We start from the raw sequence: 14,799 nt of genomic DNA on the forward strand, positions 1-14,799 counted from the left end.
TTCACTCAATTCCTCAAAACCTGACTTACTGTTCATTAGCCAGCCCACTCAGTTGCCTCTCTCCAACAGAAAGGCTATGATGACAAGTTGGGTAATATCTACTCATTGCAGTATTTAGTTTCCTGACATCTGTGCCAAATTATGAAGCACTTAATTACCCGCGTTGATATTATCATGATGATATCATGCATCTTCATATCATGATTTCATCCTTACATGTCTGTTCGCTGCTATTATTATTAGTAGAAATATTTACTGTAGTCATAATATATTCATTGTTCTCATTATCATTAGGAGTGCTCAGTGTGATCATTTTGAGACTATTTACCTCTGACACCCTCCCCAATGCAAGCACTGTTCTACCAGAGGGCCTTTCCAGTCATATATGATGAGAAGTGATTCGATTAATAAGTTGTAGGACAATTACCCCCTGGACAAATACCCCCTCCCCTATCCTTCCCCTGACCCTAAATCAAATCTAACCCAAACCCAAATCTTAACCCTAATCTTAACCCTGATTTTTACGACTCTAGTCCTGTCATTAAAGGACAAGTTCACCTTCATAGACATAAGGATTGAGAGAATGTAGCAATATTAGTAGAACACATCATTGAAAGTTTGAGGAAAATCGGACAATCCGTTCGAAAGTTATGAATTTTTGAAGTTTTTGTGCAGTAACCGCTGGATGAGAAGACTACTGCAGTGTGTGAATAACTTAGATGTCACATGCGTACAACAATATAGGAAAATATAAAGAGAATTTCACAAAAATTTCATCTTATGAAAAAAGTTCACATTCCCCTGACTCGTTACCGACAAATGTTCTGGGTAATATTATTCCCCCTGCCTTTTAATAGAAAGAGCCAAGTCAAGTGCTCTTTTATTATGTGAAAAAAAGTGAAAATATGTTGAATTTTCTTTATATTTTCTTTATACTGTTGTACGCATGTGACTCACAAGCTGTAGTAGTCTCCTCATCCAGCGGTTCCAACACAAAAATTTTAAAAATTCATAACTTTTGCATCGATTGTCCAATTTTCCTCAAACTTTCACTGATGTGTTCTACTAACATTGTTGCATTTTCTCAATCCTTATGTTTATGAAGGTGAACTTGTCCTTTAACTGGTATTTAGCTGGAGGGAGGGGGAGATCGATAGAGGGGTGGGGTTGGAAGTGGGAGGGGGGCTAATTTTCCACATGTGGATGATTGCCGGGATACATTATTGATCAATTAGAGGGAATGCTCCAATGTTTATGCTAAAATGTTAAAATTGTCAACATTTTTGTTCATACTGTATCACCTTTACAGGTAGAATATCGCCTGGTGATCACAGGCTTATTAGTATTGAGAGGGGTGTGGCATGTGATGTGACCTGCCAATCATGAGCGCCATGGAGACCAAGCCAGCTGAAGATGTCACAGGGGAACCCCCATCCAAGAAGATGAAAGGGAGTGAGCAGGAGGAGGGAGCTGAGGCTGCAGAAACAAAAACAACCCAAGAAAATGGCATTGGATCAGAGGGTGAGGGGAGAATTCCCAATATTTGTTTGTTTTATTAATTAATCAATTAGTTTATTTATTTGTTTTATTTATTTATTTATTTATTTATTTATTCATTCATTCATTCATTCATTCATTCATTCATTCATTCGTTTATTTATTCATTCATTTATTCATGTATTTACTTAACATGTTGAATAATGTGCTTCATGCATGTACATACTTACTACATGGTAAGTTGTTATCAAATTGCATGTTATGATGAAGGTCCCTCGTGCAATAAAATTTGATCATTTTCCCATGTCGTACAACATACACGTCAAGGCCCATAGTATAAACAACATGACATCAGCTTACAAAAAATGTACCAGAGCTCTACAAATGTACTTGCCCACAACAGCAGACATGTAGAATACAGAATGAATCTTTACAACAACAATGAAAAAGAAAGACAAAAGAAAGATTGTATTCAATTGATTGATATCAAAGTGAGATGGGGGATATACCTTTTCCTGACCTGATAATCATTCTGTTGACAACGCCCACTTCAAAACATGAAAATGGAGAGTTATGTCACACTGCAGTTGTACAGGGTACGGGAAATTTACCTGTATTATTCCTAGTTCATTGTATGCTCTGCAGGAATGGAATATCGTATACAATCGCATGATGCTGGGATTGTATTCTGATTTATTTCTGTGCCATGAAAGATCCCTGGTGAGATGACCTTTTGGTTTATTTTCATATTGATCATTTTCTATGTACATCACTTCTAATGCAGTAGTTGCATTTTTATATGACAATGCTGGAATAGGCGCCAAGGAGGTCACTATACTCGTGAATTTCATTCCATCAGATAGATTTTGTTTGTTGAAGAAAATGACTGACTTTAAACCAGCAATGAATTCAAGTATTAAAAAAAAAACAACAACAAAATAAAAATCCAAAGTTCTACACTTCTCATTCGTTGATTTTCATGTGATTGATGAAAGCTTCAGATAGCAAAAAATGACTGAAATGCTTCAAATAATGATAGCACCAATCTTTTTGATGATTAGCATCACATTCTAGTGTTTTGTTCTGTGATAATGTTCTGAAAAGCATCTTTTACACTTTGCAATAGAGGAGATAAAGTTAGTGGGGTGGGCATGACATTATGTCTGCTCAACCATATTAAAATATTCATGTCTGGAAGATGCTGAGTGACTGCATCCTTAAAGGTCCTGTTTACCTTTGGGAGCAGTGATTTAAAGAATTTTCAAGATATCACTTTTGATGCATTTGTGTAGGTCAGTTGTATCACAAAACATCCTACCATATGAAATTTTTGTAGTAAAGCCTAAAATATAAGGAGATATCAGTATTTTTCTTTAATATTAAACCATAACTGTAGACGGTTTAGTCTGGAAACATTTTTATTATAACTATTGTTCACATTTTGTATATTGAACAGTACTTAACATCGATTATACTGGTTCAGATTTTTACATTGGTTATTTCTATCCCTAACTCACATTTTAGAACTATTTTGAAGCACTAATGCTGGGTTTTTGTTGTCCCCGCCGAACGCGTTCGGGCAGGGGACTATGAAACAGGCTCCGTACGTGTGTGTGTCCGTGTGTGTGTCCGTCCGTGTGTCCGTGTGTGCGTCCGTGTGTGATCAAAATGTTCAATTTGCTACTTCTCTGTCATTTATGAGCCGATTTTGATTCTGTTTGCTTTATATGAGAGCACTACATGGGAGCTTTGAAACTTCTACACAGAATTTCAGTTGTGACCTTTGACCTTGACCTTTGACCTATATTGTACATTTTGCTACAAAATGCTACTCCTTCGCCATTTCTAACCCGATTTCGATTCCGTTTGCTTTATGTGATGGCACTTATTTAGGGCTTCAAAACTTCTACACAGAATTTTGACCTTTGACTTCTTTGACCTTTGACCTTGATTTTTGTCCCCGCCGAACGAGTTCGAGCAGGGGACTATGAAACGGGCTCCGTACGTGTGTGTGTCCGTGTGTCCGTCCGTCCGTCCGTCCGTGTGTCCGTCCGTCCGTCCGTGTGTCCGTGTGTGCGTCCGTGTGTGATCAAAATCTTCAATTTGCTACTTCTCTGTCATTTATGAGCCAATTTTGATTCTGTTTGCTTTATATGATAGCACTACATGGGAGCTTTGAAACTTCTACACAGAATTTCAGTCGTGACCTTTGACCTTGACCTTTGACCTATATTGTACATTTTGCTACAAAATGCTACTCCTTCGCCATTTCTAACCCGATTTCGATTCCGTTTGCTTTATGTGATGGCACTAGGTGAGGGCTTCAAAACTTCTACACAGAATTTTGACCTTTGACTTCTTTGACCTTTGACCTTGATTTTTTGACCTATATTGTACATTTTGCTACAAAATGCTACTCCTTCGCCATTTCTAACCCGATTTCGATTCCGTTTGCTTTATGTGATGGCACTAGGTGAGGGCTTCAAAACTTCTACACAGAATTTTGACCTTTGACTTCTTTGACCTTTGACCTTGATTTTTGACCTATATTGTACATTTTGCTACGAAATGCTACTCCTCCGCCATTTTTAACCCGATTTCGATTCCGTTTGCTTTATATGATGGCACTAGTTGAGGGCTTCAAAACTTCTACACAGAATTTTGACCTTTGACTTCTTTGACCTTTGACCTTGATTTTTGACCTATATTGTGCATTTTGCTACAGAATGCTACTCCTTCGCCATTTCTAACCCGATTTCGATTCCGTTTGCTTTATGTGATAGCACTAGGTGAGGGCTTCAAAACTTCTACACAGAATTTTGACCTTTGTCTTCTTTGACCTTTGACCTTGATTTTTGACCTATATTGTACATTGGCTACAAAATGCTACTCCTTCGCCATTTCTAACCCAATTTCGATTCCATTTGCTTTATGTGATGGCACTAGGTGAGGGCTTCAAAACTTCTACACAGAATTTTGACCTTTGACTTCTTTGACCTTTGACCTTGATTTTTTACCTATATTGCACATTTTGTTACAAAATGCTACTTCCGGCGGGGACATATGTTACGCACCGCGTAATTTCTACTTTTCCTTGTTTGACCTGTATTGTACATTTTGCTACAAAATGCTACTCCTTCGCCATTTCTAACCCAATTTCGATTCCGTTTGCTTTATGTGATGGCACTAGTTAGGGCTTCAAAACTTCTACACAGAATTTTGACCTTTGACCTTGATTTTTTTACCTGTATTGTACATTTTGCTACAAAATGCTACTCCTTCGCCATTTCTAACCCGATTTCGATTCCGTTTGCTTTATGAGATGGCACTAGGTGAGGGCTTCAAAACTTGTACACAGAATTTTGACCTTTGACTTCTTTGACCTTTGACCTTGATTTTTGACCTGTATTGTATATTTTGCTACAAAATGCTACTTCCGGCAGGGACATATATTACGCACTGCGTAATTTCTGCTTTTCCTTGTTTCATCTGCAAATGGTAAATTATGCCTTCAACCCTTTTTGTGCCAGGGACTTCAGACGGTATGTACAATGCTATGGGGTATTCTGAGTCACTCAGCACACAAAGCATGTAGAGGGTTAAGACTTCATCTCTTTCCTTAACCCACAGTGCCATGCAAATACCATAATATCCTTGTTTGTGACACAGTTAAAGATGAGTATGATGGAGTACCAAAGATGTGCCACATACAGTGATATTTGATTACATGACAGCCAGAACAGGACCCCTGAGTGGAAACCCAGGCAGAAAACACTACACACAAAATCTGATCCTGCCAACAGATAGGAGGTTGTGCAGATATTCTGTGATACAGTATTTTTGTCGAGCCCACCGGAGGTGTGGGGAGACTAAGGGATCGCCTGCAGCGTCTGTCCGTCCGTCTGTAATGCTACAAAAACTTGAATAACTCTCTACTGAGGACTTTAATTTCAATCAAACTTGGAGGGGAGAGTGGTTATGCAAAGTTACACATTTTACCAGACATGAAGGTCACCTCAAGGTCAAAGGTCACAAGCAGGGGTCAATGAACTTTAGGGCCCAATGTGAAGATTTTACGGCGCGTTTCGATTATGGCTCATAACTTTTGATGTATATGTCCGTTTGTGACCAAACTTGGATGGTAGATGTTCCTTGGGGGGGGGGGGGGGGGGGGTTGAAGGTCACCACAAGGTCAAAAGTCACAGACTGGGGTCAACAAACTTTTAGGGCCCAATGTTAAGTTTTTACGGCGCGTTTCGATTATGGCTCATAACTTTTGATCCCTATGTCTGTTTGTGACCAAACTGGGCTGGTAGTCAATGAACTTCTGGGATTTAGAAAAACATTAATTTCTTCTACGCGAATGGGCAAGACACATTTTGGCACTTGCCTTGTCCAGTTATTCCCCTCATTAGGTTTTTATATTTACACCAAATGCAGAAAATATACCAAATCATAATGATGTGACCAACTGCTTAAGACATTCTTCCTCATGTGAATGAAATTAAACCAAAAAACAAAACCCAAAAAAGGCATGAATTCATTGAAATTGGACAAAGAAATTAGAAAGTTATGAAGCTTTGAAGTGTAGCATATCTTACTGAAAAAAAAAAACGTTCTTGAGTAGAGTAAGAAAAATGCAGATGAGACATGGCAATAACAATATGGCATCCCAACCCTTCCACTGGAATGCGCAAACAAACAGCATGAAAATGCTTTTTTTTTGGGGGGGGGGGGGGGGAGGGAGGTCATTAACCCGTTGAGGACGAGTCCCGAGTACATACTCGAGCAGGGGTCTATAGGAAATATGTGTTGTAGCAAAATTAGCCCGTCCTCAATGGGTTGATTTAGTAACATTGACCTCCTTGACTTTATTAATTACTGAAGCATTACAGCTATGGCATTGGATATAATTTCTTCATGAATCCATGTAAAAAAGTGCAAACAAATTGGTATCTTATATTAAGGCCCAGACATTGTCACCAATACTTTACATTTATGACAATGACCAATGTCATAATTTCATAAAGCTTTGTGAAACTTTGACCCTCCATTCACTTCTTTATTAAACTTTTTTGCCTGATTTTTGTAGCATTTTTACAAATTTTTAGATCTTAGAGAAACCTTCAAAATAACAAATCAAACTACCAGGTCTATTCTTGATTTTTATTTTTGGTTTCTCTATTATTGCAACACTTTGATATTAAACTCTATATATCAGTTCATTGCTCATCTGAGGCTGCTTGATATTGCCACTTTGTTTGCACAATGATCACCCACACATGAATTCTCTTACTATCATGAAAATATCATACAATGTCAGGCCTTCTCTCATAATTGATGAGACATGCAGCAATTGCTATTTTCCATGATCATCACTTTATTCATGGCAGCCAGTACATGACATGCTGTGGTATATGCTGAGTGCTTATACTGTGGCTGTTGCTATGGTTGTAGTGGTAATTATCATAAATTGTAATCATCATAGTGTAACTTCTCTGTGACACATGGAACAGACTTCAGGATTCAAAAGAAACACAACAACAGCACACAATTCAACTTTTGTGGCATCGACAGTTGTAGTGATAGGCATTAAAAAAATGTGGTATTGATGGGTTACTAAAGGTTGAACTTGTCATATTTTTTTTTTCCTAAATTGTACTTCACAAAAACCTCTTCCACACACAAAGATTACCCTGGAGGTATTATTATATCTTCTTAAATGTATAGATGTTTTATCATCCACTTGATTTGATCAGTAATAATTATCTGTTTTGTTTATCAAAATTACCATGTTAATCGCCTTTGCTACAACTGTACCTGCTTCTAAAATATGTTGCCTTTTTTTCTTTCTCTTTTTACATGATCATGCAGTATCTTTTACACAGGTCTGCCATGGCTTGTGAATTTTTCTTGAAATTTTGAGAAGTTTAAGGTCTTTCTTTTTCATGGGTGAGATATGTGTAAAACATGAGGTCCATCATGTATCATGAGCAGTCATAGTAGAAATAATGTCTTTTTTATTATTAAAAAACAAAACAAAACTGAAAGTAGTGCTATGTAAGTGATGTTATATTGGTCCGTTGTAGTCCTGAATGAAATGGCTACTAATCTCTTTGAGGTGCCTGTGATGTTACATATTATTGAGGTTGAGGTACTGAAAAATTCAAGTGCGGTCAATGTGCTCCATGTTATATGGTTTTCTTTTATATACATGTACTTGATTTTACTTTGGACATTTGGCTTATTTCATTGCTGATGTGCAGTTTGACTTTCGTCTTCTAGGTTTATTCTCCTGGTTTTGCAGAGTTTACTGCAGATTTGTCTCTTATCTGATTTGTATGTTACCAGTAATTGTGAAATATTCAGACGACAAACCAAACGACCATCATGAATCATTTTCTAATTAAAATTGTTGCCTATTGTTGAAAGGGACAACAGGGCAGAAAGCAGATGACCAAACCTCTGAGATGCCAACACTTGAAGATGCTCCTGTTGAGACCAAAGAAGAAGAGGAGGAGGAGGTAAAAGAGGAGGGAAGTACGCAGGATGGCATCATCGCCACCGGCAACGCTGCAGCCAAGGGGAATGCAGAGGAGGGGTCTGCCTCACTCCCAACCCCAGCACCATCTCACCTCCCAAGGGGGAGGAGGAGGAGGAGGGGGTGGAACAGGAGGAGGGGACAAAGATGGAGATGGAGATGTCGATGGAGCTGGAGACGGGAGGGGAGGGGGATGCGGGAGGAGGCGGAGACGGTGGAATCCAGGGCTTTGATACCATGATGGAGTGGAAGAATGGGATCGCATCACTCCCGGGCAGCAATATGAAGGTTAGAGTTCAGTGCAAACACTATTTCTTTCTCCTCCCCCTTTTGAGACTCAGATATGCAGCCTCATCTGTGGGTGTTTGACTAATCCACTTTATCCCCCCCTTCCCCCCCCCCCCCCCAAAAAAAAAAGGTTAGACAAAACTTAATAGCCTTAGCCAAGCCATACAGTGTATTACATTGTATGTTGATGCATATATAGTGGCCTGTCATGAAAGGTTTATCAAGTAGTCAAACATTGATACATATATTTTTTTTTTTCAGTGGTAGTTCATTATTTCTGAATTTTCCAGACTCTAAGCTTTCATATCATCTTTGACACTACTTGAGGACAAAACCCCAAAACAAAACAGGGCAAAATGCCAGAAGGCCAATTGGTATTGAATACTGGTGTAATACAATGTTCCATACACTGTACAGCATGATATCGTCACAGTCATGGATCCAAGATGATTATTGCACTTGCAAAAGAATCATTTTGACTAGTTCTAAAGAATTGCTCTTACGTTAGTGTGGCATTGTCAATGCCGTAAAAGTGGAATATTTCGTAAGTAGGAAATTTCTTTACAAAATCATGCGGGAATGAAATATGTTGTAATTTATAAGAATTAAATCTCAAATCATATATGACCCGCTACAACAAAAGGATCCTAAAGTTGCTGACGGCTGAGCCGAGAAAATCGAGTTTGAAGTCACATCATCAAAATTGGTCAAAACAATCGGATTTCAGTTTCGGCATAATTTTGTAGTCTAATGTTTTGTCTATCATCTGCTGAAATTCGAAGCTAAATAATCAAACGAAAGGCAAGAAATTAGCGTTTCTCTGGGCCATGATTTCCGACTTTCAACGTAACAGTAACGTGTCTGAAGATTTGGATTTAGCGCCGCAACTAGACTCCGCCCATAGCAACAAAGGAGTGATCTTATTGGTCAGTGCGTGGCATCCTGATTACTGATTGGTCGTGCGTAGACCGCTGGCGCTAAGCTTGAATGAACATCGCAGAGGTCGCTAGGAGCAAAACTTCTATTGTCAAGAGGTGAAAACTTTCTCGCCTCCCCTTGATCATGTAGCGTCGGAGGGAAAACTTTCAAGACGTTTTTCTCGAAACTCTGATTTCCTCAACCACTTGACATAGACATGCACTAATAAAATCATCGATATTTCCGCAACCGAGTACTTTTATGAGTTGTGTTGTATGAAATCAAAATAGAAGAGTAAGGGAATAGTGTCATGTCATTTTCAGAAAATTGTCCCCCCCCCCCCCCCCCCCCCCCCGGCTTTCGGATCCTTTTGTTGTAGCGGGTCACATATAACCACCGTGAAATTATAAACAAGCTATCAAATGCATTTACATTTGCCCAATGTGAAGAATTAATCCTGTCAACATTTCCACTTGTGCTGTACAACTTTCTGTTCTCATTGAATATTCTATCAGCTCCACTTCCAACATGTATGTCTGCACTTGCAATTGTAGCCTATGATCTAGGCAGAGGATGCAGCTATTGTCTTTGCTGTAAAAGCTTAACGTCTGATGCGGTGAGATTATCATCTTTGCTAAGTGATTGGTCTGATGCGGCGAGACTACGAACTGTCGAAGCATCCACCACCTTTATCCACTTGTCTTGCTTTAGTCGTTGTTTTCTTATTATTGAATATGAATCGCTTGCAGTTCTTCGTACGAAAACTGCCACCAATTCAAAATCGATAATTAGAAAACAATGACTATAGCAAGACGAGTGGATATAGGTCATGGATGCTTTGCACATATCCACTGTTCATAGTCTTGCCACATCAGATGTATCGCTTAGAAAAGACAATAGTCTCGCCACATCAGACGTTTAGCATTTACAGCTAAGACATTAGCTGCATCGTCCACCTAGATTATAGGCTATCGTAATTGCTGTACACACACTGAAATTACAGTTTTGATTTGGAGTGAGCTGCGCGTTGTTTTCATGAGGTGATCCATTATCTTCCATAGTTCCGGATGAATGAGTTTGGACTCCTGGACCTCATCATGGATGAGACAGAGCTTGATGGGCCAGGACCTGGACCAGGACCTGGTGGTGATGCTGTTCCAGATGGCTCTAACATCCCCGGAACGGCAGAGATTGTCCGAGAGGTGGACCAGATGGTCCGAGAGGTGGACCAGATGGAAAACCAGGTCTTGGCCCACAGTGTGGACCAGAAAAGTGGTGTCGGTGCAGCAGTGAGTGAGGTCGGGAGTCTCCCGGCTAGTAGGGCCACGACGCCAAGTCCAGGATCTGGGACAAGTCCTGGCTACAGCGGAAGAGGAAGTAAGTCTCTCATTAATGTAGCCATATGCAGTAATGTGGAAACCTTCCTTCTTCTTTCACTTTCTCTCTTCTGCTTTCTCTTTCTCCCTCTCCCTCACTCTCTCCCTCACCCCCTCTCTTTTTTTTTTCTATCTATCTTTCTTTTTCTGTTGCTCTCTCTCTCTTGTCACTCTCTTCTCCCTTTGAATATGGCACACAGAGACACAAAATGATATGCTGTAAGAGTACAGCTGTATTCTCGGGGGATCTTACTAGTTTAAGACTCTGTGCTACATAGAGGATTTAAGGTACATGTTTGCATTTCCCCTTTCACTTGCAGAAACTTGCTCAATTCCTTGATGTTTTGCAGAACTTCTGTGCATGTTGTCATAAAAGGAAAAGACACATTGAAGCTCTAATAATTCATGACAATCACGAATGCTTGTCACAACAGTCCACATACGGTCTGATGTAATGGAGATATTAAAGTCAAGAGTGTTGTTTGGTACTGAGTGAGTTGTGGAGTATAAACCTTACTGCTGAGACGAGATAGGTTAAAAGGTATATAAATGTCAGCAATAAACTCTGTGTAATATCTCTGCCAGCAAGAGTGCTAAGCACAATGCTGAAGTCTGTGTCTAAATTGCATGCCAGCTACTGCAAAACCAGGAATTTTTGAGTGTATGAAACTTTCACAAATGTTTTGAGGAGCCAAAAGTAGAATGGACATGAAAGTATTCTTCTACACAATGCATTGAGTGCCACTGGTAATTCATGAAACTTTCAAGCTGCGAATGTTTCTAGTTTTACAGTAACTAATTTTGCTGGTCCCATACTGCCTGAGAAAATTCAAAGTGCTTTTAAAGTGAACTCATTCCCAGGTATCCTTACCTGGCAGTTTTAATGAAAAATTCTTCTAGAGTCTATGTGAATGCATTCTTACCTTTTGATGAAACAAATATTGTACAGATATTGACTGCTTCAAGGGGCACATTTAAAACTATTTGCCCAAAGGTGATTTCTCAACTATGCTATGCCCTGAGGCAAAGTCAAGGTGGGGCATTTTCGAGTGGCACTGTCGGGAAATCACTGACGGCAAACAACTTTAACTGTGATCTGAAAAGAAGCAGTCAATATTTGTTTTATATACCACATTTCACTTAATTGGAGATATTTATGCTGAATTAAGGCCTTAAAATGAAGCTAATCATAATGCAAGTCAGGAGAGAAAGCACATATTATAAAGTATTTAATTCCACAATGCACAAAAGTGTATGGAAGATATACTTACGCACATATTAACCCACTAGTTGACTGCGAGGCACTACAGCAGAAATGTTGTGACTGCATCTTTGACCAGTCAGAAGCCTAGAAACTCCCTGAATCTCAGAGTAAGGTATATAAATCAATCAAAACCATAGATGCTGTTAGATTTTGTAGTATGGCAATATATGAGATACCAGCAGGGATTTGTTCATGTACAATAGGACTATTCAGACATTTTATGATGCATTTCCTCATATGTAGTGTAAAAGTGGTTTCTTTCGCGGTGGTTTTATTTTCGTGCTTTTCATGCTTTGAGGTTAAACTGCGAATTTAACATCACGCGAAAATGTTTTGAACTCGTTGCTTGTTACCACGCTATCATTACCGACCGCGAATTTAAGCACACGTGAAAAAGTCGGCACCGATGGAAACCGCGAAAGTTTCTGTACGCGAAAGAAACCACTTTTACAGTAAAGGAATGTCACTTTATCCACATTGGAAGTCACAAAGTTTAACACAATGTGTTAGTTCTTTACAAACACGTTTACACATGTCAATATGTTATATTACCTGGTAAAAATAAGAAAGATGTCCATTTGAAATTGATAAAAGGGGAGTTTTGTCCTTAAACATCAATTGTACACATCTTAAAGCTTTCAAAACAGCACACTCCTGTAAGATTTGTCAGAATGAAAGGGCTAGTAACTTCCTTTTCCTTCAGTCCTTCATGTCAAATTGCCAGTTCTTGATCAGTGTGGGAGGTAGAGCCAAAACTTCCTGTTCATATGCATAACCTCCAAGGTTAGCCTCCTCTCCAGACAGTTGGTCAATAAGGTCTTATCACTATCCTCTTTTGTAGTGTGTATAGATCTAATAACTGTATCAGTCTTGGGAAAGACTACATCCACTTGTATGTCCAGTCACTTGATACTACAGTTCAGTTGCCCCACACAAAGATTTGCATGTAAAGGGAGAGTGGAAAGGGGATAGTCTTATTTCATATCGTTGTGTGTTACAGTTGAATACATTTTGAGAGCTTGCCTTTACAGGAAGGAAAAAAAAAATGATTGATCCAATGAGGAAAGATTCATTTGTGAATAGCAGCAGAAAAAGTGCAAGTTAGGCCACCATATTTTTTTGGAAGTCTGAGAAATATTGAGCAAAGTACTCAGGGGCGGATCTAGCTTTTTATAAAGGGGGGGGGGGGGGGGGGAGGGTGTGGGAGGGGGGTGTCCCCCCTCCCACAGTAGGGAGAATTTTTGAAAATCTGTGTGTGAAAATGACATTTTCTTCCATCTAAAACACCACTATTTTGGGTATGGAGGTCATTGCCAAATTAAAAATTACAAGTTAAAAAAAAGAAGATAAGATTAAAAAAAAAAAATGGTCCCTGGATTTTTTTTTTTTTTTTGGAGTGGGGGGGGGGGGGGGGGGGGGGGTGCAACCCCCCCAACCCCCCCCCTCTAGATCCGCGTCTGGTACTGTGACTAATGTCGGGTCAGCGTGTCAACTACAATTGTACTTGTAGCTTGCTGTCCAAACACTTCCGAGAAGCTATTTTCATCATTAGCCGTTTCTGATCACCAAGTGACCTAGTCGCTGTACCGCAGAAAAGAGGGTCATTGCAAAAATGCATTGAATAGATTGTAACACATGTGCCCTTCTGCAAATGTAGAAATTTCTGTATTGTTGGCTTTCTTTGCTCATCTGATAAGATCAATTCCATATGAATGCTTATTTCACTGACCATTGACACTTTGCTGGCATGGATATAAATTCAGATGGACTAAACACAGAGGGAGAAGAAGCATTTCTGTTCTTAGAAATATTTCATACTGTCATCACATTTAGAGCCATACATGTGCAGAAATTCCACATTATGAAATGTTTCGCAATTTATACAGTACCGTATCCTGCTGACAGTATACGATATGATACAAGGCCAAGGTGTGGAAAAGTTACAACATACGTGTAGCCCCTACTGATATGGCTGCCTGTACGAAAAATTCCTTGAAAACTCATTATCCCCCTTGAACCTTCTTGACCTTCTAACCTTCTGACCCAGAGATAGGATCATCTTGCTATATATAGTGTCCTATCATGCTGCGTTCATATTGAACTCGGTTCAGATATAATGTCAGGTTTTTTAGTTTCTGTGCAAGTTTAGTAATTCTACAGGATTTCATAAAACTTAGTAAATAGAGTTTTGCAATATGAATACATGATATATGTACATTACCAGATTTTTGGAAAGATGCGATTCCAATGATTCATATTGCTACTCTTGATTTTTTTTTAAAAGTTCGATAATCATAGAGGGATGTTTGAAAAGTTGATTTCATGCTGATTTCGTAAATGTGCATGTTTTCATGCAATATCGTTTGTTAACCATTAGTCATCTAGCAGCAATTTGACAAATGATTCCCTTGACAAAATCTTGGTTTGATTGCATTGTTGTTGTTTTTTTTTGTGGGCAAATCCAAGTACAGTTGAACCTCTCTTATCCGGCCTCCCTTTATCCGGATCTCTCTATTATACGGACGCATTCTCGCCGTGATTTTTTTTTTTTTTAATAATTACGGGAGAAAAGGGGGATTCCCAACTCCTTGAGAACTCCTACACAAACACACATGAATTACATACACATGTATTACTTCCAACATGATTAACATACATTACATCAAATTTCCTTCCAAATTGCTTACCTTCAGACATTTTAACATCCCCAAACATCCCCAAATCGTCGCAAGAACATGGACACAAGATTATGCGCTTGAGTCCTCTCACATGTAACAATGAAAAGGTTGCAGTATACACATTACTACATGTGGTACTACAATGGGCTACATCAGTACATGTGTATGTATATGCACATGTATAAAGCATTGAGTCTCTCGTATCCGGCCAAATCCCTTATCCGGATGAGCCCCGGT

The 14,799-nt window shown here is 39.1% G+C and overlaps 1 protein-coding gene across 1 annotated transcript in view; it reads left to right on the forward strand.

Moving 5' to 3' along the window:
- Positions 1 to 14,799, forward strand: part of LOC139735422 (lethal(3)malignant brain tumor-like protein 4) — a 50,581-nt gene that overhangs the window by 14,392 nt on the left and 21,390 nt on the right. Inside the window, exons 2-5 of the mRNA XM_071646175.1 lie at positions 1,310 to 1,521; positions 7,930 to 8,102; positions 8,141 to 8,326; positions 10,306 to 10,621. Of these exons, the coding sequence (XP_071502276.1) occupies positions 1,383 to 1,521; positions 7,930 to 8,102; positions 8,141 to 8,326; positions 10,306 to 10,621 (814 nt within the window). The 5' untranslated portion in view covers positions 1,310 to 1,382. The remainder of the gene's footprint in view (positions 1 to 1,309; positions 1,522 to 7,929; positions 8,103 to 8,140; positions 8,327 to 10,305; positions 10,622 to 14,799) is intronic.

Source organism: Diadema antillarum, unplaced genomic scaffold (assembly GCF_040938485.1).
Source record: "Diadema antillarum isolate AM-2024a unplaced genomic scaffold, OU_Dant_1.0 seq00000577_RagTag, whole genome shotgun sequence".
NCBI lineage: Eukaryota > Metazoa > Echinodermata > Echinoidea > Diadematoida > Diadematidae > Diadema > Diadema antillarum.